This window comes from Musa acuminata, chromosome BXJ3-1 (assembly GCF_036884655.1).
Source record: "Musa acuminata AAA Group cultivar baxijiao chromosome BXJ3-1, Cavendish_Baxijiao_AAA, whole genome shotgun sequence".
Classification (NCBI taxonomy): domain Eukaryota; kingdom Viridiplantae; phylum Streptophyta; class Magnoliopsida; order Zingiberales; family Musaceae; genus Musa; species Musa acuminata.
Genome location: NC_088349.1, coordinates 23,870,745 through 23,897,269, shown reverse-complemented (window position 1 = coordinate 23,897,269; position 26,525 = coordinate 23,870,745). Strand labels below are relative to the sequence as shown.

Sequence of the window (26,525 nt, the reverse complement as noted above, 5' to 3'; positions counted from 1 at the left end):
CGACATGGAGAAGACAATAGATGAGATGAGGGGGGACGATAAACAAACAATATCCGATAAAAGTAAGATAATCATTTTGAAGAAAAAAAAAACGTTATATGAAAATTTTTGAAAGTTAGAATGTTTATAAAAAAATTTCAAACTTAAGGATTTTTTTTATAAATTCACCAAAAAGATATATTTTTTTTATTTAATTTTTTCTTTGTGCTTCTGTTCATCCATTGAAGCTTTCATCTGTCGTGGTTAGCTTAGCTTATGTGAAGATTTTTATTTTTGAGCTTGTAACATCTCATAACATTTTTTTATTTTTGAGCTTAGCTTATGTGAAGATTTTATGGAAGTTGTAAAATCTCATAGGAACTATAACCAGGTGGATGAGATTATTATTGTGAGAGAAACATCAATCTAATTTATCTCCGCAAAGAGTAAACGATGAAGATGCAATTCGAACTTAGACCTTGCGATAGATAATTACCAGTTAAACTAATTGACACATTGACATCAATCCAACTTTGCTAAACCACGTGACCTTGCACTTATTAAAAAAAAAGCTTAGATGACATCAATCCTAGTAAAGTTGAAACAGGTACTCAGATCAAGGAACTCATTTTTCACATGTTATGTTTTCTTTATTTGATTTGTTTCAGATAATTGTGTTTTACATCTCTTTGTATTGAGGATGCGACTGATCATTTACTCGATCTCCTCCTCCTTCGTTTTCTTCCACAAAAGTCTCCTTGGGAGTGACTGACTTGATCTCTCCCTGAAGATGACATACAAACGAAACATACATCTCTTCCTCAACCCTTCTCATTACTGTTAGCATCTCTTCTACTGCCCACTTATTTTGCAACAGAGATGTGCCCATGTGTTGGATGTTCTTAAAGAGATGCTCTGGGTATTTTTGTTTATATTGAAATTCTACTAAATAATTTGATATCTGCTTACACCAAATAAAGATGGAAGAGTCTGACGATAGAGCCACATTCTAATTTGTGCTGCCAGTAAAAGGGATGGTAAGCATGAAAAGATGCTGCTGTTTACGCATATCAAATCCTATCGAAACCATATATTAAATACATATGATTAGAATGATGCAATTTAAGATGTATAATTAGAAATATAGTTCAAGATTTCGATATCAAGGAGAAGCCTTTTTTGCCATGTTGGCCTTACCACGGTCACTGATCACCCAACAGCAGAGTAGGAGGTCACGAGAAAAGTATTCCAAGTTTCAATAACAGACTGTCTCATAACATCCTATGAAGGTGAACAAGAAGATGTAGAAAGGCATTGCAGTAATTGAACATGTACAAGTAGAAAAAGCTTGGAAAATGCCGAAGAATTGCTGCCGGTGTACCGTGTACCTTTTGTTGTATAGCATCATCCACTTGCACGAAAAAAATAATTACCAATGTCTGCAAAAGATGTCAACCAAATCATATTTATTATCAATCCTCAAACATCAAATAAATAGATGTATTATTTCACATCTATCTTACAATTTTGCAGCAACAATAAAAGCAAAACACTCTTAAACACCATAGCTTGTTTCTAAGTGAACAAGTATGAAGAGTGTCACTGCCATTGACTAACAATTAGTGAACAAGCATATACTTTGCCAGTTAAATACCCAGTGAATAATATTCATTGTAAACAAATCAGACATGAGAGACGCAGGTTTAAACTAGTAAACAAGCTGATCTTTCCTGGTAAATGTACCATTGTAAAAGAGTAATTTCAAACAAACAATGTTTACAATCAATTTTCCCGTGATTGAACTGGAATAATCAAGAATTTGTTGCTGCTAAAGTTATTTTAGATATTTCAAATTTGTGGTCAGAAAACATTGATAGTCCAATCAAGAACCTGTGAAGTGTTATTTATCGTTTCTCAGGCAAAAAAGAGACCGAAGATTCATAATATTTACGATGTATAAGACCACAATTCATAATTGTACTGCTGATTCTTAGACAATTACAGAAATAAGAGAGGGACAAAGCTTACTGGGTTCATCAAGAGCCTTTCTTGAACTTTATTGAAAATATAGCTTCCTAGTTGTCATCTGTTCCAAAATACCTATCTCCAAACTCTCCCATTCCAGGAATGACGTGAAAATCTTCATTTAAACCAAAGTCTATCTCAGATGTCACAATCTTGATTCTTGGGAATCTTTTGCAAACAACGTGCACTCCTTGAGGAGCCTAGTCACATTAAGGAAAGTAGCTTAGATGTGCTGTAATGATGTAACCACAAACTTATAAGCAGCTCAGGAGACAGGGAATGAATACATGATATAAGCGATTCAAGTGCAAACTAACTGGACTTACAGAAATGAGATTGAGAAATATTATATTGCTTTCTTGAACCCCCTTCTGCAGTAGCAAGGAAATCGCTTGAACAGCCGAGTTCCCTAAAATAACAAAGAATTGATCAGTGGAGAAACTGTGAGGATGCAATTCAGTCGAGCCATTTGATTAACACATAGATTAGAATAAGGAAAAAATCTTTACAAGGAAAATATATGGGAATTCCAAGATGTCATTGCATTGTTTATGCTGCTCAAATTCTAATATCAACATATTTCTCTGATTTTCTTGGAAAGATAAACTCAGTACAGGTAGCACTTGATTAGTTGACCATAGACAACATTTACGCTTTATCCTCTATGTAGTCCTTGTTCATGGTCTAAGAAGATCAAAAACTACAATGTCTACAACATTGGACACTTGTTTTTTGGCAAACACATGACAAAAGAGACCCTCAATTTCCAAAAGAGGGTTAGCTAACTGTACTATAGCAGCTTGTATCATCATCTGGTCTGAGGTAAAAATACAAACCTTGATTCTTCTAAAGAGTTCTAGTAGAGGCAATGACTCCTAATTCTCAAGAGCGACAAACCCGCTCAATTTTATAGAGTCCACATATGGTATAAGGCTTACTGTTTGCTAAATCCCCTTCTTTTGTGACTTGCACCTCATGCTGCATACCATTGCTGCCCCGTCCATCAGTTCTAATTCTTAGCCTCCGGCCCCCTCTTTTGAATTGTCTTCTCCTCTTCTCTTCCTCCTCTTTTCTGTCTCCTCCCTCCTGGTACCAAGGTACTCACATGCGTACCATGTGTTGATATGTTGCTTAGTACCAATCCGGCTAGCTATTTGTCTGAGGAACAACATCTCAATGATTCTGGGGAATTTAGATGATAAGCCTTTGTGGAATTTTTCCCAGATTAGCACTTATAACCAGGCCTGCCAGGACTATGTGAACTTCCTTCGGACTACATCTTCATAAAGGCTACCTATCTCAACCCATATTTAGTGAAAACATTTGCACCACAGATAAAGTTCATGGCTTAAAGTAAGAAAAATCTCAACATATCATACTAAAATGACCAGATACTAATCATCTTTGGGATCTTCTATTCAATTTTATGGTTGTCATTTTCTTTTTGTGGACAGGAAGGCCTAAGAGGAATAGCACAGAGAAAAATGGTTCTTAGAAGGCTGCATAACTATCACCTTTCAGAACCTGTGGAACTCACATGACAGGGATCATATGATCAGGTTGATCACATGTATTCGAGGAAAATGACAGGTTATGCTTTATCATAAAGAATAACTCAGGATGCTAATGTTCTGGCTGCTCATAAACAAGTTTGTTCTGCCACAATTGTTTTAGATAAGGATGCCAACTAATAAGCCACGATTGAAGTCCAAACTCCTGTTTCCTTGATTGAAGAACAAATCAAAAATTTCAACAACTTTGCAGTATTATCAGGGACTGCAAGTATTTTATTTGTCAGTTAATATGTTTTAAAATGAGACATTTCTACAATAAAACTATAGATTGAATCCTATGTTTCAGAAGAGTTTTTGCTCGTGTTGCTTGGAAATATTTTTGTTCCACAGAACCTGTGAATATTTTAAACTTCAACATCTAGGGATTGTATTCTAATGGTTTTTAGAGTGTAAAAAAAAAATCCTTCCATTTAAAAAGAAAACACTAACTAAAATTATTAATCTAGAACTTTTACCACCATAATAGAAGATAGATAATTTTTACATTATTGATGGATCTTTTCACAAGATAACTCATGAAATGTCACATGAGATCATACAGAGATGACAAAAGTTTAGCAAAAAGAAACGGGATTTCACATAAAGGAAAAATCATATCCCATCAAAAGTTGATTTTATAAAGAGCAGCAAGGCATATTGTCAGGCAAGTGCAATTCAAATGATACCCAAATAATCTCTTAGAAAGAGCATATTACTTCTTGAGAGATGCAAGAAGATATGAGAGAACTATTTATCTTTTGCATGAATAAGAACTAGAATACATGTGAAAATGTAGATGAGAAGGTTATTGGTCCACATTTTTAAAAATATAAAGTGCCACTAAGTCAAATAATAAGGGAATGAATGCCCCATTATATTAGGCACTACTATGTTATCTTATCAAATTGATAGGCATAAAACAACAACCATAATTAGAGGAAAGTGCAGCAAATCCAAAATTCTTGACAAATCCTGAAGGTACATCTGGATGGTGCGGTCACAGAAACTTAACAACCATGGTAAAATATCACCATGGTTCTGGCCTCTGGATGAAAATGTAAGGTCGAGTAATGGAGGCATTAGGTGCAGAGATAAAACTTCAAAGATCAATAAAAGTGATTCATTCTAGTGCTATGCTTTCAAACCTGGAAAGTAGGTGATTTTAGGTGGCAGTTCTTGAACCGATACATTCGTATATGACATGTTGACAACCCTATGGGTGACAATGTTCAATTGGTATGTCAATCGAGGGTGGGGTAGCAAGTCTCAGGCGGAGATGGGAGAACTGTAAATGCTAGGAGTTGAGTGTGTGTGAATAAGAAGGGCAAACACAGTGGAATTTAGAGAAAATCCATTCATAGACATCTATATACAAAAGATGGAAATATCAACCATGCTTTAATCGACAAAAGCCGTTTATAAAAAACATTATGGCATTACATTTCCACTTACCTAGGACCCCACAAAATATGATAATTGGACCAAGGAAATTTAAGATAGATGAAGTTAAGTCACTCGAGATACGAGAGTAACATATTAATCTGTTTGTTATTGGATGAACAAATAGCAATACACAAAAGAGATACACATCAGTTTGTACTTGCTAGAAATAATTAAGATACTCGGATGCTTCATCAAGTTGCACACAAGTGTTCCTAATAGTAATATGAGAATAACTGCATTTAGGCAGTATAGAATAGATGAATATACCAGTGGCTAGTATGGGATCCAAAAGCAGCACATTCCTATCTGCGACGTTCTTTGGAAGATTGTGATAAATTAACTGAAAAATAGACATTGTCAGATCATCAGTCAGAACATTTCCATGAAAAGATTGAGAAGCATTGTGCAAACCTGCTGACCATTATCACCTTCCCTATGAATAAGGATCTTCCCAATCTTGATGCCTTTACAACATGCCCGCAGAGCATTCTCCATACTTTCACCACTGATATATGCCCACCGGCATAGAAGACGAGTACTTTAATATGTGATAGAGAGAGAGATAGGCACCACATGCACTTGCATAAATGTGTCTGTATGTATTTTTCACTAAGGATGGGGTGGTTGTGGGTTCCAAAACAATAGAATAAAGAAGTGCTAAATGCATTTTCAGGTACATTAATTATGATGATTGGAAAAGTAGACTATATAAAGGATGCCGCTATAACCATCAATAACACTATCCATCATGGTTTGAGTCACTGGTCAGATTATTATATACTGACCAGTAGTTACTGGTAATCAAGAATCAACAAGAGGTCATAAAACAGGCACTAATCAGTATATGAATTTTCTTATTCTGTTTTATAGTGATAATAAACATATTATGATAATATACCGCTTGGTATCTCAGTACCTTACTGCCCTGACAACCAACCAGAAGTAGCATTGGACATCTATTTAAAACATCATTCTTTATCATGTTCACATGTAAACAGAATGTTACATCATAAAAAAATATCATATTAACTTATTAAGAGCCTATTAATAAGAAAACAAAAGAGAATTTATATGTGTATAATAAGAAAACAAAATAGTATATCTACCATTTTTAAACAAAAGAGACAAGATTAGGTAACTTTTTAAGTCTGTCATCTTTGTCAGTTAAAGTATTAACTATTTACAAACTTTTAACAAAATGTTATGACTTACAATGATTTTTGGATTCAACAAAAAAACAACAAACTAAATTGTGAGTAATAATTTTAAAGCCAATGATTTTGAATAATATAAGGGAAGCATACCTTCTTATAATGGAAATACCACATAGCCTTTTACAAAATTCTACCCCAGTATAAACAGATCCTGACATGAGTGAAGCACTAAAAGTTCATGACTGACATTATAACATAAAGAAATAAAAAAAGAAATTACTCTTCCATATGGTATAAATATAAATATATAATATTGCTCTACCACTGACAACAGCTATAAGGCACCACTTCCTTGTCAACTTATAAATAAAAAAATAAATATTTAGAACCTTAATTAGCAATTCATTTTGTTTAGAATTCTCACAAGAAAGAAGGTGAAAGAAAGACATAACTGCAGGAGCATAAAACTTTTGAATTTTCAACCTAACCAATAGGAAATAAATATCCAAAATCTAGAAAGACTATACAGTAACATCAAATAACCATGAACTTAGATGATGAATCAGAAGATGAAGCAACAATGATAGTAGTTTACTTAGATGAAAATTCTATTCAAATTTGACACAGGCTGTGCAGTGGGAATATATGAATACCAAAAATATTTTACAATTTAAGTAGCAGGCCATTCCCATCTCACTTGACCATCTAGAAACAAGTCAAGAATTTTCCTTTCAGAGATATTGTATCCATTATTTAGCAAGAAGGGTATGTTGATGAAGACATTGTCCTTAAAAAAGCACAACAGAGTAAAATCCGATGACAGATTGGATAAGCACAACAGAAAACTAGGATGATCAACTTCTGGATGAGATTGAAGATATATGACATACATCATATTATTTTGGAGCAAATAATAGAGGACCAATAGGACAAGACAGCTCAGTATGAGAAGCAAGGCCCAGTGTTGGAATGTGATTGGGATACCCATATCTTATTATCCATGGATAGTAGGACAATGTCTCACTCATTCATCCAGCTTCCAAATCAAGAGGTGAAGCCATTCAATGTAGTTTATTAACCCATTATACATTATCAATGAGCAATAAGTCTGTTCAGAAAATAAGACACCTACTTCACATTCTGTCCTTGTGTCCTTAAAGATGGAAGTTAGGTTAAGAATTAGAATAGTATGTTTATTGAGGAGAGTGACCAGGGGTTTTACTTTCCCACTAGATATACAGAGAAGTCAAGCATGAATGGATTAACAATATTTCATTCACATCAACGAAGATGATGATCATGACACAGATCCACTTGATCTGTTTATGGCTGGAAAGATAAGGAGAAGTTGATTTCAAGGGAGCTAAAAGCATTTAGATAATATCAAGTCAGATGCAAGTTCCTTGTGGTCATCACCTTTCCTTTTTTTTTTGGTCATCACTTTTTTGCTAAGCATGAATTTCATAAAAAAATGTATCATGGTTCGTAATATCGTATCGTACTGGCATTTCGATGTTCGCTCGGTACGGTACAAAATGGTATACCGAGCGATATACCGCTCGGTATATATATATATAACTCAGCGATGTCGCCTCTCTCTTCTCCCAAGCGGGGCGACATCGCTTCGGCAACGTCACCTCATTTATATATATATATATATATATATATATATATATATATATATATATATATATATATATATAAAATCCGAAATAGGTGCCTTGGCGATATGACGTTGCCTTTTTCTAAAATATTTATATATAAATATAAATAAATACATATATATATAAATACATATAAATACATATATATACATGTATATATATACATACATATGTACATATATACATACATATGTACACATATACACATATAATATATATATATATATATATAATATTATTATTATTATTTTTCGTTCCGCCCGATAGCGGGCGGTCCGCATACCGGTATGCCGTCGGACCGGTATGTACCACTCGTACCGAGCGGTTTTATTCAGTATTACCTACCTTGAAATGTATCCTCGTGACAATTGCTAGTTTTGCTCAGAATATGATATTTCACGAAGCACACAACACAAGTATAGTGATAAAAAAATGCAGTTCAACTGCTTTATAGCCAACACAATTGCCCTAGTAAATAGTATTTACTAAATATTATGGTCACCGATGATGATGATGAGACCATGGCTACTACTACTTACTTAATCAGTGTCTCATTTCATATTAATATCCGACGTTGTGGTAGTAATTTCATGAATGGGTTCTTCAAAATCATCAAGGAACAATGAGGACCTAAAACTACCTCAAGTTGAATAAACACAATCCTTTTGGTGGAAATAGGCCATTCAATGTGAATAAGATTTAATTTCTGAACATATGTTTATATATTATGCATGTTCTTATCATATAATGGAACAAAATGAATGATACAAATATTTGTTCATTATTGACCCAACATTAGCAAAAACAAAGTTTTTTAATAAAAACTGGTCAAAAATCAAGGTTTGACCAGAATTTACCAGTCTACAATGTAATGATTGGTACTGAACCATGGTACGAGTGCATATCAGTATCATATGAATTTGTCTACAAATCTGTATTAATACTTGACTGAGATTTAAATCCTTGCTAATAACTGATCATTCAAATTAATATGGTGGTACACCAGCAATACATGTGCTATGTATTTGCTCAAGCATAGAGCAATCATGAATTCATTCACACCAGCCCATATATTGCAAAGTACAAAATGCTTTAGAACACCTTAACCAACCCCAGACAAGTACATGGGTTTCGGTTGAAATCTTTCCACAACTAAACTGGAAGAAATTGATGATATTCAGCCAGTCAGTCTGAAGATTTAATCACCACAACATCTCTTTGAAACCATGGAACTTCTTGCTTGCAATGCCTCCTTCACATGTGAACAGTAGCCAATGCAACAACTAGAGAAGAAGAGAAAGAAGGATAATAAAAGGAGAAGAAGAAAACAGGCACAAGAGGAGGCGATGGATCGAGGTGGGCTTGAAAATAAGGGTTCCAACCTCTCAATGCAATTGAGATTTAAAAGAGAAGTCAACCATCCTTCTCTGTACCTCTCTCTCTCTCTCTCTCTCTCTCTCTTTCCTCACGTTATCATGACAAGTGTCTGTGAAAGTGGGTTCATGCCGGTTTAATCTAAAACTGTCATATATTCTCACTCTAATGCATTTGTGAGTTTTTATATAGATGATTATATGAGAGCAACAACATCAAAACAATATTTCAGCATTTAAAGGACCTAAAAACCTAGCAAGCGGGCATATAATCAAGACTCATTCAATTGAGGACAAAACAAAGGACTGCTAAGAAAAGAATAAGTTTCATCCATGCGGCGCTTGGATCAATTTTCCAGTAAAATCTTCTAAACATTTGTCACATATATCCTACAGAAATATGGTCTGCATGGTTTAAATGGATTCATGTCACATATGTATCAACAATAATTTTACAGTATCCGCATCATAGTTTATCTTACCGGTCCGTATCGGTGTACCGATCGATTGTCGGCACAGTACATACTAAATCATACTGACAAATTGACATATGATATAGTTGGGAGTACCAACAAACCAATATATACTACCCATACCAATCTCCTATTGGACTGGTACATACCGCTCATATCGAGCGGTATGTCGTGATACCACCCAGTCTAAACTAACACATTCTTCCATGTACAAACAAATGAAAAAAAAAAAACCTGTTGGTGTATTCACTTGCTTTTCTTTAAATGGAAGATGACCCAGACCATGCTCAACAACCTATCACAAGGAAAAAGATACAATATGAATTAAAATATTTTTAAAAATAAATCTTAAAGCAAAAAAAGGTTTTACTAACCAGGCGAATCAGTCGGTCAGAATAAAATATGAAATCATGTTTTGTTGTTTTGGCATCACGTATCAGTGTATGCATACCACGGATCTGAAAAATGTTTGCACAATTGTTGTGTATGAGGGCTATAAAGATTTGAAAACTGGAAAAGTTAAAAGATAGGAGATTCAACTATAAATTATTGTAACACACAAAGGAAAAGATAATTTTCAGGATTATCAACAAGTAAACAAACATTTCTTATTACCTGGAAAGTTGACTGAATGACATAAAGATTTGGATATATTTTGCAGAGATTATGTTGGCCAAGTTTTGTACTGATATGTTGCACAATTAAATCAATTGCCACATGATTATCTCCACCACGGGGAATGATGATATCAGCATACTTCTTAGTTGGCAGTATGAAGTCATCAAAAGCAGGTTTTACAAATTTTGAGTACTGCATCAATGAATTATAAAATTAGCAACAATAATTATCACATAGCCAACAGAATAAAATACTGGTACCAAATTTGACATGTACAGAGACATGAGGCACCAAGAAGTGCCAAACATTAGTAATTTTACCATAAATCATAAGCTGCATCAAATCTAGTAGCAGGAAAATAGTTCACCTGGTTTTATGAATAAAGGGGCAGATCTACACCACTACACCTATGAGCTTTTACTAAACCAATCAGCAACACTACCATCAAGAATTACACGGACAATGCCCATCCAGGCCTAGTCTAGAAATGGAAAGAACTCCAATTCATTCTTTCCATTTTAGTGTTTACTCCACTTTCCAAAAACGAGACCAAGTTTTGGTTTTCTCCATTCCAAAGATAAAAAAGGTTTAGGAAATAGTTTCATTTTCCTAAAATCCAAATAAATTCTGTTTAGTTTTGATGGAATTAAATTTTCAGTGGAATGCATTTCTCCATCGTTTTTCTTGCAATAAAATATTACTTTAGCAATTTCTTGATGCAACAATGGGGAGTCACCTTTTTGATAAATCCAACGTAACTACTTATGGTACTCATTCTGCCACTCCAAGTGTAAAATTACTAATACAGAAATACATGTCAACAAGTTTTAAGCTTATGTCAAGAATTTATGAATAAATCCTAACCAAAAGTACTGAAATATGTGAATACATGATCATGTTTCAATACAGTCTTCTTCATTTGATTCTCTCAATCTTGGAAAAGTGAGAAAAAATAAAACTTTCATTAATTAATTTGAAGTTAACCTTTTATTAGTCAACTTTACATTTAATTTGAAGTTGAAAAAAAGCATTTTGATGTAGTTCTTGATGGAGTCTGGACAACCATTTGCATGAAAGAGAAGTTTGTATACTATTTGCAAAAGTAAATACCATCACTCAAATATTTGACAGAGCTTATAATCAAGTACTATCCGTTATCTTTTCTTTACACATTGATCGTATTACCTAATTGAATTTCTTATTCGTTGAAAAAACATCCAGAAAACAAGTCCTACATCTACCCAACTTTCAAATGACATTGTCGAAGCCAAATTATTTGTAACAAAGTTCTAGAGATTCTAACCTGGTCCAGCACTGCCTTAATATCTCTGCCCTTCTCCACAGTATCACGTTTTATCCTCCTAGCCAACCGCACATCAGCATCTGCATGAAATATCCATATAAGGATAGTCTGGTCATAAAGAACATAAGTTGAATAAACAAGTTTACAGAATTACAATTATTGAATATGTTAATCTTTCCTGCTATGTGGCTTATGCAAGTTAATTTGTATATACAAAGGAAGAGAAAGAATATAACCTGTATCAACAAAGATCTTCATGTTCATCATTTCTCGAACACGTGGATCATGGAATACTAAGATCCCTTCCAAAATTATTACATCTGAAGGATTGACCTGAAACAGATTTAGAAAGGTTGGGTTTAATATATTAATTGGTGTAAACTTTTTATCAGAGAAATAGAAAAAAATCATAGCTGTTATCCTAAAGAAGATATTGATTGTTGTCACAATTTGTATTATGTAGAACATCAACCAAACTAAATAAACGTTGTCATGATTGGCCAAAATAAGATATTAGAATCTATATTATTTTATTAGCAGAAAATGCCTCAGAAAGTATCACACATTTAGTTTCAGCCAGAAATAAAAGGAAAACAAGTTTAGATTTATAACCAAAGACGATCTAGTTTCCTACTTCCAAAAGATTCCAAAGTTTAGTTTGTGTATAAAAATCTAGTGAAGGTTATGAACTTCAGATTTAAACTGTCATTGGATTAATTAATAAGTCTGAATATAATACATGATTAATTACCTTTCGTGCTGGCAACTTGCTCTTATGAGTTTTGAAATCATAGTTTGGGACATTAACAGCCAGCCCACACCTCAAATTCTCCATACAGCAAAGCAAGTTTTCAGTGTCAAAAGCATCTGAATCAAGAAAGGGGTTGTGACAAAAAAATGGCAATTAGAGATGAGGAACAAGGATGCACCTCATTCAAAAAGAAAAACACAAGCATACAGACAATTACTCAAGGATTAAGTACCATTAGATATTGGTTTCAGTAAATTACCAGACTAGTATACTAGTATACTGGTGGTATGCTGATCTATACAGATTAAAATTTTGAATTAAATAAATTAATAAAAATTTACGAGTATTAAGCCACATGTTTTGATATAAGTACTTGGTTGTATCAGTAAGGACTAGGTACATACAGGTCTAACCAAGGTATACAGTTTTGAATAATACCGCCCGGTACGGGCGGTTAGTACCGGTCTGTCATCTGATCGGTACACGGACCACCCATTACCGGACGATATATATATATATATATATATATATATATATATATATATATATATATATATATATATATATATATATATATATATATACCGAGCGGTATACCGCTCGGTATACAATATCGTACCGTACCGAGCGAATGTCGAAACGCCGATACGGTATGATATTTCAAACCTTGGGTCTAACCAGTATCTAAACTTTAAACCTTACTACAAGTTGTTCTAAAACATAGATGAACTGTTGCAATTTTTGCCAATCTAGAAGAGGTTGGCCTTAAGATACATGAGCTTGTTTGATTATTTTACCAGCATTTACTAAATAATCTAGGAAGCACTCTTTACCCTAGACTGCTCTCCTCAAGATAGGTCTTCACTTTGTTTAGTTTAAGGGTTGAGTCATGCATTCTCCATTTTTAACTAATCTTTTAAGTATATTTCAGATGAATTTCTGTCCCTAAATTTAATTGCTAATTTTGATATTGATTAGTCATATTTTGTTTTTTTGTTTTTTTTTCATTTTCTAGTTCTATTATGGTATAGCTTAGTTTGGAAACTCCTTAAGCCACTAGAAATTTGAACTTGTTTAGTAATTAGTATCCTTGATTATGATTTTAGAGTCATGAAATTTTATAATTTTTGGAAAGTTTTATTGGTAAAGGAATTCTGTGAGTCTAATATAAAAACTCTCTTATGGTTAATTATGCTAATGAGGTTTACAAGAAAATCAATATAAGTAATATCTCCTTTTTCTCCTATAATATGACTCCATTGTCCATATTAGTTGCATTCAGTGTGAGGCAATGAACCCTAGGTTCAGTGTCAACGAAGGAACCAGAGGGAGTTTGAATTTAACTCTTTTCTTTGTTTAAAGTGGTTTTTACTTACAATTATCTCACAATAATTCCTGCATGTTTTAGCTTAAAATGATATTTAAATTTATAAATCTGAAGTATTGGACAATGACTTGCATCATATTATCTTTCTGAAATCATTGTTAAGACAATTTTATGTACTGTTTCTAGAATTTCAGCAGCTTTATGCTTTCATTTCAATTCAATGAGTTGCAGTAATCCTCTTAGAAACCCCATCAACACTTGTTCTACGTCAAATTGCTACCAAAATTTCCTGGTTTAACAAGAAATTCTAACAATCAATGTCAAAAGCTGAAATCTATGGTTCATCCTATGACAATCATTTCATGGACATCTATTTCTCCAGTGAGGAGCTTGGATTGAATGATTTCCATGATATTATAGCAGCTCCCTGCAAGCCGTGATATCCCAACTATGTGCCCAACTTGATAACAACAACAAGCCATGATGCTCCAACTATCTGGGGCAGGCTACATGAGTTTTTTGCTGCCATTGAGTTCTATGAAAAGCCACATTGTTGGTTAATTAACATTATTTAAATCCTTATTTATGGTATCTTTTATACTTTATTTTGGACTCTCTCTACCTCTCCTCTTATCACTAAACTAGTCATCTCATATCTTCTAAGTTCTAACTACAGAATTTATAGGCCTCCTTAGTGCAAATCTATATAATCTCAAATGATTCTCCTTCATCTTATCATTGATTGAAACAATACGTATGGTTTATGAATAAAAAAATTATCTTGTCGTATCCTTTCTAGTAATTCCATACATCCAATTCAACACTCTAAAGTCTAATCTCAACAACATAAATTTTTGGTATATGATTCTTAACCACATGTTATTTTTAACCACAATAATACTTGTTAATGATAACAAAATAAAGAAAAGATGGAGAAATTATTTTTATAAATTATTTAATGAATATTCCACATACGATTTAAATTTAATGCTAAATAATTATGGTAGATTTAATAATTATAGATTTGTTTGTAAAATTAGAGCTACTGAAGTGAAAGACATATTAAAGAAGATGAAAAAAGTGTAGAACTTGATAATATCCCTATTGATGTCTGAAAAAATTTAAGAGATAAAGGAGTAGCTTAGTTAACTAGCTTATTTAATAAATTCATAAAATTCAAAAAGATGTTTGATTATTAGAGAAAGACTTTTTTAGTATTAATTTATAAGAATAAGGGTGACATAGAAAATTGTTCAAATCAAGGTTCGCAATACCGTACCGTATCGACGTTTCGACGTTCGCTCGGTACGGTACGAAACGGTATACCGAGTGGTATACCGCTCGGTATATATATATAATTTTATTATTATTATTTTTTTCGTCCGGTAGCGGGCGGTCCGCGTATCAGTATGCCGTTGGACCGGTACACACCGCTCGTACCGGGCAGTATCATTCGGTATTTTGGAAAATATGATGAATCAAGAAAAGGTCTCTAGCTGCATTGTAATGAAAAACTTGATCAAAAGCAAGTATTTTGTCAATCGTGTAGCTGGTTTTTAAGCTAAAGCTACAAAATTGGGAACTACAGTGGATGTTTCAACTGTTTTTATAGAATTTGTTTTCTTATGGCATTCTAATGCAGGGAATTATGTGGTAATTATCAATCACCGACTTTTAGACATCAAAGACCATAGTTAAATTAATAACCTCTGCACCTATATTTACTAGAGACACTTAAGCAGGTTCTTTTTCATTTTATCAGGAGATATATTACACTAATATGAACCAAAACATGGAACTACAGCTTGATTGATAAGAACTTGAACAAGCAACCAATATCAACACAAGTGTGCAAATCTAATCCATTTGTTAGCAATCAATGAGCTTACTAATCAAGAGTCAAGATTTTCATGTGAATACCATAATCTTTAATGAATTCTTAAGGAATATCAATTTACCTGGATGATCAAAGTTATATTCATGTACACAATTCAACTCCTCTTCTGTCAAATCATAATAAAAAGATTCCTGCCATATCATATCCAATTATATATCAATTTCCAAATATGACTAGATAATAGTTTAATTTAATTTTTTTTTTCCTTGCAGCAAGACATGTAGATGATTGGACAAAAGTATATCAGCCATCAGTTACCTCAATATCTCTTAGAGGTTAACAACGAAATTTATTAGAGTTTTAAAAAGATGCATATCAGCTTATATAGAGCAGTGTATAATTAAAGCCAAAGTTTGATGATTTCTTTTCTTTATTTGTAACTAAACGAAACCTTTAACCTATGTAATAATTCATTATTATATCCAAGAAATGAAAATACAATTTGCTGAGTCTCAAAATGACTGTTGAAAATTATAAACAACATAATTGGAAATTCAATGCACTTCTGGATAGTTTGTTGTCAAGGAAGATTCACATATATGTCATAATTTTCTAAATTCATGTAACTCGCACAGCGGTATGTTGGTTATTGGTTGCATATCTTTCTAGCCATATTGCTTATAATTATAGCATTCATTAGTCATGCGAACCCCATAATTGAAAACTATGTTATCTGATAGGTCATTAGATCTCTTATTGTCTTGCCAACACCAGAAATTAATTACAGGAAATTATAGTGATATGTTGTAGTCATTATGAACCAAAAATTTATGCACTGAGACAATCACATAGAAGGGCTGTCAATTGATAAAACCTGATCCAGTCTGATCTAGTGTCAAATCTGGTTAGAAATGGATTCGAATCCAAATGTTTTATGCAATGACCCAAATATGTATGACGAATCTTATCCAATTAATAACTGAAATGAAGCGAATCTACATTGACTCAATCTGACAACCCCATACGATTCCTACATATGGTTTATATTATATTATGGTATATCAATTTTAAATGTTATGTAGCTACTATTTAGTATTTACTAATACAAAATTACTTCTTCATTTAACATAATTACTGCTAATTCCTTATAAAAGCGTAGATGCATCACTCATCTACTGTGTCCTACATTTTCCCCTCAAATAAAATGGTTTCCACTCCACACTATACACTGTTTTCTGCTTGTCAATTCGATCTGTGTTCTTTACACAACATCTCTTTTATTTCCTCTCACTCTCATACCTTGTTTCCCCATGCTGTTGTCTCCTCTGATGGCCAAAGGATGAAGGCTGTTGAGGCTGCAAGCAATCTTCTAGCCTATTCAATGCTTGGTACTAATAATGAAACTAGACAAGTGCTCGGCTATACAATTGGTCATATGGACAGCATTGTCCATCCGAAGGGCCTTTGAATCTTAATTTTTATATTTAATATCATATCATATATTATGGAAAATACATTATGCATTATATTTAGATGAGTGATATATCGCGTTGATATCAGATGGATCTTGGTAATATAATTGACACCTACAACTTAAATTATATTTACCTTGAACAATTTGTTTGTCAAATATGAGTGTTAACTGCAGTTGAGAGGTGGTCAGAATTTAGAGGCTGGACACTTAATCTAAGAAGAGTAACATTTATTCAGCGATCGCGAAGATAATTGGGTGAAATACACTTTCATATAAGTTAACTAACTGGCTCTCATACAGACACTTGGAGAAGTTAATGCACTTGCATTATAACATGCATCTGAGACTAATATGCTGACATAGAAAAGGAAATAAAGCCCGAGATTAATCTGCTCTTTGACTTCTAGTTCTATAATGATAATTTTAATCTGATGCTCAATCTGGATCATCAAATGGACTAGGCAAGACACCTCACATCCATCTCATCTCATCTCATCTCGTCACCGAGGCAATACAAAAAATGAATAAAAGGTGATCATAGGAAGGGCATCATCTGATGCCAGGGTGTGACAAGACTTCAGCCAACCAATCTGCCAAAGGCCATGGCAGGACACTGCAGAGTGAAACATTTGACTACCATAGTAAGGAAAGGGGTCGAGCTTAGTTGACTGATCCATTGAACACAATTAATGAACAACAGGTTTGGTTGAGTGATAAGAAATCTTCTCTCTCATAGTCCATGTTTTGTAAGGTTTGTGGAGATAGTAAAAATATAAATAGCAGTGCATCGATGGATGATGCTGGCAAAGATGACTAATCTTATATTGCTATTGAATACTACTCAAGGTTAGATGGATGGAATGAGCACCGAGGAGCATTCCACTCATGCCACCCAAGAACTCCTTTCTATATACATACATTATTTAGATACAGCTCATGATCCTAATCCGATATATGTTTTAATTTGGTACCTTATTGTCCTTTAGATTGAAATCGACTGGTTTGGATCGAGACCAGCCTCTCCCGAACGAGATGCCCCAATTTCATGGATAGAGCATCAAGTCACCAGCAAAAATGATCAAAATCAATCAAATCAACTAAATCATCAATTATCCTAGGAGGAATTAGTTGGTTTCTTGGTGAGTTGACAAAAACCAATCAGACATGGCTGGACTCTGCCCAAAGAAGAAGATGATGAGGAAGGATAGTGGGAGAAATGAAATAAACCCTAAACTATAGAGCCGATCTATCACCATGTCATCATCCTTTGTCAATATTGTCTCCATCACCATCACTGAGCTTTCAGAATTCAATTTATACTGATATCAGTCCTTGTGCAGACCAGTGTGGTACCAGTATGATTGGGAAAATAGTGTTAATGCAATCCCTGTACTAACTAATACAAGTCTGGTGGATGGAGGAGGTGAAGAAGACAAAGGAGGATGAGGAAGAGGCGGAGGACAGGACTGAGGAGGGAGAGGAGGCTGTGAAGAGTATTGGTTAGAGGAGATGGTGGTAGTAGCAATGCAATAGGGATCAGAAGATGGAGAGGAAGAAAGAGATGGTGACAATTGATATTATAAAATAGGACAAAATGGTACTAATATCTTTTCCTCACCCACTAATACTAGTATGATAAACTTATCGGATGGTACAACTCATATTAGACTGGAGAGAGAAAGAAAGAGAGATGTGGTGACAATTGTCATTATTAAAAAAAATAAATAATACCAGACCATTTACCCACCCAGTAAGCCTGGTATCATAAGCTTAATGGATGGTACAACTAATACCAGATTGAACTGGATGAAATTGTCCATTCCGTCTCCCAAATTGTTGTTGGACCAGTAAAGGATAACCCAAACCAACCTATATTGACAATATTTTAAATATTGGCCATTACCATTGTCATCATTTACAACATGGGTACTTGTGCCCGACAGAGATAGGGAGAGGGGTGGGAGAAGCAAAAGGGGAAGGACTTTAGGATTCGTGAGTTATAAACCCTATAACTTGGAGTTTCAAAGTAGCAATCTAAAATAACCAATGATGATTTTTCTACAAGTGGAGGCTTACTTTTCAATTCACAAGAGTATCTTACATGAAGGTCCCATGCTGGACCCAAATTAATGTCCAATTATAAGGCTGCAGGTTTGATGGGTAAGCAGCAAGTTGGAAAAAGTTGCTCTAAAGTAAGGTTTGCTATACCGATGACTGGGCGATACATACCGGTCCAATATGATACTAGTACGTGGACCATCCTCTACCGGGCAATACTGGCCACTTGACCTCGTATCGAGCAATATGAGGTTTGTACCATGGTTTGCAATACCATATTGTATCACTCGATACGGACGATATGTACCTGTTTGATAGAGGACCGATATTAGTGGTACATCGGTATACCATACCGTATGTTGGTATGCTTAGTACAGCTCGATACGTATTGTACCGATAGTTGATCGGTATACTAGTATGGTACGGTATTCAGAACCTTGGTCTGTACCAAGTGGTAATAATCAAAATCCGATCGTTACCGACCTGTACCAGTCAGTAATGATTGGATTTCGACCATTACCGATCAACGATTGAGATTGTCTTATTTTAAACGATCAATTTGAGCATTTGAGACATAGAAAAGGGTTTTTAAACCCTTTCCTTCCCCATCGTTCAACTTATTTCACTTTCTCAATCTCTTAAACTTTCTCAAACTCTTTTTCACTCACATCTTTCTCTTATTCTCATATTTTCAATCTCCTAAACTCAACAAAACTACGATTTGTGAGTTGGATCAAATTTAAGAGGCTAATTTGGGAGGATTAAGAGGAAGAACACTCTAATCAAAAGATATATATATTCTTTTTCTAGATTTTTATTGATTTATAAGATGATTAAGCCTATTGTATCTAGTGTATGACTTAATGTCTAATATGTTGTTTGATGATAGAATAGTATTAATTAGGAAGTAATTAAGTTTAATATTGATTTTAATATTGGTGTATAACTTAATGTCTAATATGTTATTTGTGATTAGGGTGTTTAATATTGATTTTTTCGAAATTGGACACTTAATAGATCAAATCTTTATATTTCACGCATATTAAGGATTGAATCATATGCTTGTGATGGTATAATAGGTTTAATTAGGTTTTAATTAACTTTTTTAATATTGTGATTAGTGATTTACTAATGATTTAATCAAAATTTGATCGATATTGGGTCAATTTACATTTTTTTGCTAAAATTATACTAAATTTATATTTATTTCTAACTTAAAAACTCTAATCTAACTTTTTTCTATTTTTCATGTTTTTTCAGAGGTTCTTTTTGATGATTTTGGGTGTACTATCGATACGCCCCGACAAACCATCGATACGCCTCGGTACCATACCGAGTAGGGTTTGGTACACCGGTATGGACCAAAATTATAATTCTTGCTCTAAAGACAAATTTTCAAAATAACTAATAAGGGCTAGTCTGTAAAAGAAAGAGAAAGTTAACAAGTTTCTATTTTTTATTTGATTCAATCTCTAAAGACAATTTTGATATGATTTGGATTCAGTGAACTATTTTGCCAACCATGATCAATGATTAGTTTTTATGGTTATCATCAAGGTATGCAATTTTGAGTAATACCGCCCGGTACGGGCGGTATGTACCGGTCCATCAGTTGACCGGTACACGGATCGCCTATTACAGAATGGAACGATATATATATATATATATATATATATATATATATATATATATATATATATATATATATATATATATATATTTATATATATATTTTTATAAGGCGACGTCGCATCGCCTTTTTTACCGATGTCGCCTTTTTATAAATATATATATATATAATCTTTTATATATATATATATATATATATATATATATATATATATATATAAACGAGACGACGTTGCCCCGCTTGGGAGAAGAGAGAGGCGAGGTCACCGAATTATATATATATATATATATATATATATATATATATATATATATATATATACCGAGTGATATACCGAACGGTATACCGCTCGGTATATAATATCGTACCGTACCGAGCGAACGTCGAAACTCCGATACGGTACAAAATTACGAACCTTGGTTATCATATCCTTTGAATTTTGATGACCAAGATATACAGCCTCCTCTTAAGCAAAGTTCTTTCCAACTTCCTCAATTAAGGAAGACATCTTCGTAGCCTAAGCTACATGGTCCAACCTCCTCTTTTGTTTTCTCCTTTCTCCTCTCCTACACGCCTTCTCTCTTGACTACATGCACCACTGAGCTGTCACTACTGATTTTCCTCCTTTAAAGATAGACCAGATTAGAGCTCTAGCTCTTAGCCAAACTGAATTTGGATTATGTTTTGATTTAATTTATCCAATTTTCAGTCCAATTTAATGATCCAATTAAATAGTAACATTGACCCATCTGACATGATTACAACCCTATTTTAAGTTTTTATTCGCCACATGGATAACAAGCCTGGCCTAATATCAAATTCAGTTCAGAGAAAAAGAAGATAATCACAGTTATACTGTCTCCATATGCATTCAAGGATTCACTGGATATAATAACAATAGCAGGTACTCTGTTGATATCCAACATAAAATACGTGAGAATAGTTTCATATCCTTTCATTATAATTGTATTTTCTTAAGATATTTTCAGACAAGGGGAAGCCTGATCTGAATCACAAAAGAAAATCTAACATTACAATGTAAAGGATAAATAAAGATACATGAGAACAGTTTTGTTACTCCTGTATCCTTGGATCATAATTGCATCTTCTTAAGATATCTTGAGACAAGGGTAAGCCTGATCTAAATCACAAAAGTCGATCACCACAAAAGATAATGAATTATATTCTTCTAAATATGCAAACTAGATTGCATAACCATTATTAACAGCCTCAAAATTCATCTAGGTAATAGTGAACATCAACAAGCAGGATCTAATGATTGTGCTCTTTGTGAATGACAAGTCCCTTCGATTAATAGATGTTCCTACCAAGCTTTTCTTTAAATGTGTCTTGGTTACATGTGATAAGAGCAACTTGTACTAGAAACCAAATATAGTCTCTCATGTGTTAGTTTGGGACCTAATATAATATCCTTTCATTAACAAGCAGCAATAAGATTTGCATGACAACTACACTAATTTCATAAGCCAAACAGGTAGTATTTAGAAGCACAACCATCTAATACCTAAAAGAAGTCAAACCAAGGATTAAATAACCTTCTGAGACAAGGCCAGCTTCCTTGTGCTTGGAAAAAGGAATTGTACATAACAAGGCCAGTTTGGTTCAACCTTCTGAGACAAATCAGTCTAAAACTAGTTTTCAATTGAACCAACTTGATCCTATATCCAACTATAATAGGTTTTTAGTCAGTTCTTGAATAATTTGGCATATAACTTAACTGTTTCCACCTCATGCTCCAGTTTTAAATGGTTTGATCAAGGTTTTTAGTTTTGCTCAGTTTGTATCGTCTGGCCAGTATTTATCAATCCAACCATCGACCAAGATACGGACTACTTAAAAAACAGTCTGGCTGCTATTTACCAATCCAACCATCAACTAAGATGCGGACCACTTAAAACCAGTGGTCTGTTTTGGTCCATTAAAAGAAAAGGAACAGATGCATGTTGTCATTGTGCTAGGGCTCGCAAGGAGGCTCACAAGGAAATGCTTGTAATTTCCTCTTGATCACCTGTTGTCGCCCACACACCTGCCGCTACCTGCATGTTTGCTGCCTGCTGTTCACATCTCCGGTCGTCTTCTTCTTCTTCTTCTTCTTCTTGTCATCGACCACCTTCCTTCCTTCTCCTCTTCCTCCTCCACTGCCTGCCGCACACTGCTGCCCGCGTGTTTGCTCCTCCACCACCACCACCAATATCTTCCTCCTCCACCTTCCTCTTCTTCCTTCTTCCGTTTCTTTCTTCTTTCTCCCCCATCTCTCCCTCCCCTAGAAACAAAGTACCATGGTAGATTCCAATATACTGTGTATCGGTATGCTGGAATGGATTGGACCCATACTGATCTGCTCATGGACCAGCATGGGTCAAGAATCTGAAATTAGATTCCTTGGATTTGCTGGTGTTGTTCTTTATGAATTTGCATGAACCAGATAACCCAGTCAGGGCTGGTATATACCACCACATATGGCTAAATTAGGCTAGACAGAATTCTAAACACATGATTGGTATTTTCTTTTGTTTCAAATTCACGATTTGGCAGCAGAAATACAGGATACTGAAAAAGAATGTCTTCAAAATTTCCTCCAGTCCTCAAAACAGCCATCTTCATCAATTTCTGCCATTACGTTTAAAGACTAAAAAAACCCAAATTTATCTATCTGAAATCTGATGCCTCGTTTCTTATATGAATTTTTTTTAACAAAGAAAAACTCAAGCACATGAAGCAAGCCACTATATGGGGTTTGGTGAGGGTCAATGTATAAAATTGTTCTAATCAAATTTAACCCAACAAATATAAAGGAAAATATTGGAAGTTAGAACTACATCTACCTGATTAACAAGGACAACCCGTTGATCACGGAGCTGCTCAATGATCATATCACAGACAGTGGTCTTTCCGGATGCGGCACCACCAGCAACACCTTTGTATGGCAAAATATTCAATATTAAATAAAGAAGAAAATTAAGTACTTAAATTTTGAATAGTGTGGCAATAGCTCAGTACACTAGTTTCAGGAGAAGAAACATATGCAATGCTAAACAATATCAGTACAAGTTACTTTTCCACTTTCTGGGGAGAATTACATCCACAGAGTATTTATTTCAAGTTAACCAGAAAACAATACAGTGTAAACACCCATAAGACAAGGGAAAGTATAGCAGATTTCAGTTTTTGGTGGTGTGTTATAATGTTATTCATCAGAGCAATCATGTGCCAGCAAGTTAAAACAAGTGTCTGTATGGTCTCAACTATTTGGGATTGGCTACACACACACATATACATATATGTATATATATACACATACATATAAATAAATAAATAAATAAATAAATAAATGTTTCTAGTCAAATAAAGAGTTAATGAATCAATTTTTCTTGATTCTAATAGAGTTTTCATGGGTCTTCATCTACCTTACTTTGCACCACAAATCATAAATGGTCTACTATGGTTAAATGGTGCATCTCAATTGACTCTGCAATATTGGCCAATAAAAACTTACATTTTACAGTGAGGTACACAATCAAGAAAGAATTGCATCCTACTCCCATGACTTTCTTTCTCATTTTTGAAAGACTATGGGAATTCTTACATCCATTACCCATCCAAACAAATGCTTTATTAGTTCTTGTGTGCAACACTGTTACATTCTTATACATTAACCTTTGCAATAAAGGACAAAAATATTGGAGATTTTTGCACATAAATATGATGACTAGGTCATGAAAGACCAGAACATTGAACAAAATAAGTAATTCAAAAATTATATTATAAAAACTAACCTATTACGAAGGGTTCTCTGTAGCCATTCTCTATGGCAGAAGTTGCTGGTAACTCCTTGGAATTTCTCTGCTCTAGATCATCAACGTGAAGTCCTGAAAAGTGAACACCAGCAGAATTGTCTTGCAGTTCTTCAACTGTTTTAGTACCCATGAAAAAAGGCTTTAGCTGTATCTGAAAATGTACATAAAGAATCATAAGGAACCCATTGAAACAACCAGGCCTCTGGTATGCAGAATAGAAGTATCATAAACAATGGGAAGGAATATTGACATAGCACATGTTACAACGATGATAAGCACTAAGAACATGCATCAAATCCATGCGCCCCATAATAGATGATGCGAAAAGCAGAAGGTGTAGCAACGGAAGGACTAACCACAACAAAATGATTTTCTTAAATAAAGAAAAGAACATGTGAGAAACTTCCATATCAAAAATTGAGCAAAATGATTACATAATAAATTTTCAATCTTACAATATGGTATATAAAAAATCTAAATTCATTTTATAGAAATATGGAAGATGAAATTTAACGTAATCAAGAACCACATTTCTGTAGTATCCCATGCCTTCCTACGAGCACATGGGCGCATGATATGTGCCAAAAACATTGAGCTTCCACTGGACGGTTTTTTGGGATTTCAAATATCCATGAAATATCTAATGACAGTGCTAGTAAGAGGTTGAAACTCTACATCACCTACAGTTGTCTCATTCGTGTGTCACTTTTGCCTCCTAATCACTGCACTGGGATCAAACTAGAATGGAGAAGTGAAGAGTATGCATTAGATCTTGATCGAACCATAAACTACAGATCCCAGAAAAAATATCACAAACCAAGACAAAAGCAAAAGCATTCGTATTTTTCCTGAAAACATGACAACCAATGGAGAAATTTCATATGAGGGTGGATTTCAGACAATGCATCTATCAAAAACAGAAGCATTCGCATGAACCAATTCACATCCACAAAAGCTCAGGTCCAATGCGACAGATCAGGGATGAAGAACCGACAGGTACCGACGGCGATAGCCTCCTCCGGGGCCTGCGATTTCGGCAATATGGCACTACAATAGAATTCACAAGATTCTGTGAAGGCGCTCCCGATGCAAACCCTAGAGCAACGATCTCCGAAAGGGTCGTAGTCGATCAAAACAGAGCAGATGGGAGAGATATAGGGAGAGAGGGGAGGCGGTGTTGAGAGCGACCCACGAAATATTTGCATGCGGTCCAGCATCGAGAACGCTATAGGCAAGGGGAAGCGGGACCCGTGTCCATTGATAGTTTATCAGCTGTCTCTTGGCAAGCCACTTACGTGGCTCAGGACTTGGGATGATATCGGCAAGCAGGGATGCAGCGGACAGGAACATGCGAAGACGTGGGGGAACTCTTCTGCGTGAATGGACGCTGGGGCTAGGTGACTGTGGGGCCGACATCAGGAAACGGCTCTACCATAGATAACGAGGCCGAGTGCGGCTCTGCTGTGCTCATCTGGCAGCATTCGAGAAAGTTTATCGACGAGCCGGGTGATGATGGGACACGTGCATCTTGTTTACGTGGGCCCTCCACCGTGGTTCGAAAGTGGAAGGCCGGTGTTTGAGAATCCTCACTGCGATGCCAGCATGGGGAACTGCGTTGGCCGAGGGCTCACGGCACGCGTTCCCGAGGAATGCTTTGCTGGTACACAGGCTGGGCGTATCAAATCCGACGTGAATTAATCGAAAATAGAAAAAATATATATATATATATATATATCCAATTTTCTACTTTTTGTCAAGTGTTTTTGCCAATATTTTCAAGAAGACCGTAACTGTCTAATATAATGAGATTTTATCATGTGGTATCCCCATCTTTGATTTTTATCAAGGGGCACCCTTTTATGAAAAATTTATTAATATCCTTAAATCGATTTGATTGAAGCTGAATTGATCCACGAATTGGTTCAACCCGATTAAATACTCATTCTAGTTCAAATCAATTATTTTGGTTTGAGCTAGATTAGTTATGGATAGGAGAGATTGCGGGCCAAATCTTCCACTTAATACATGGCGTTTACAATCAGCAA

The 26,525-nt window shown here is 34.6% G+C and overlaps 1 protein-coding gene across 1 annotated transcript; it reads right to left on the bottom strand.

Moving 5' to 3' along the window:
- Positions 1 to 1,166: 1,166 nt before the first annotated feature.
- LOC135628280 (uridine kinase-like protein 4) lies at positions 1,167 to 25,692 on the bottom strand. The gene is made up of 16 exons (XM_065134885.1): positions 25,475 to 25,692; positions 24,460 to 24,631; positions 23,509 to 23,600; positions 15,622 to 15,691; positions 12,337 to 12,452; positions 11,822 to 11,918; positions 11,586 to 11,665; positions 10,280 to 10,474; positions 10,039 to 10,122; positions 9,899 to 9,959; positions 6,305 to 6,365; positions 5,412 to 5,505; positions 5,268 to 5,340; positions 2,331 to 2,413; positions 2,008 to 2,204; positions 1,167 to 1,418 (listed from the first exon to the last, which is right to left on the bottom strand). Exons 2-15 carry the CDS (start codon positions 24,608 to 24,610, stop codon positions 2,055 to 2,057), a joined length of 1,407 nt encoding a protein of 468 aa, XP_064990957.1. The 5' UTR covers positions 24,611 to 24,631; positions 25,475 to 25,692; the 3' UTR covers positions 1,167 to 1,418; positions 2,008 to 2,054.
- Positions 25,693 to 26,525: the final 833 nt, after the last annotated feature.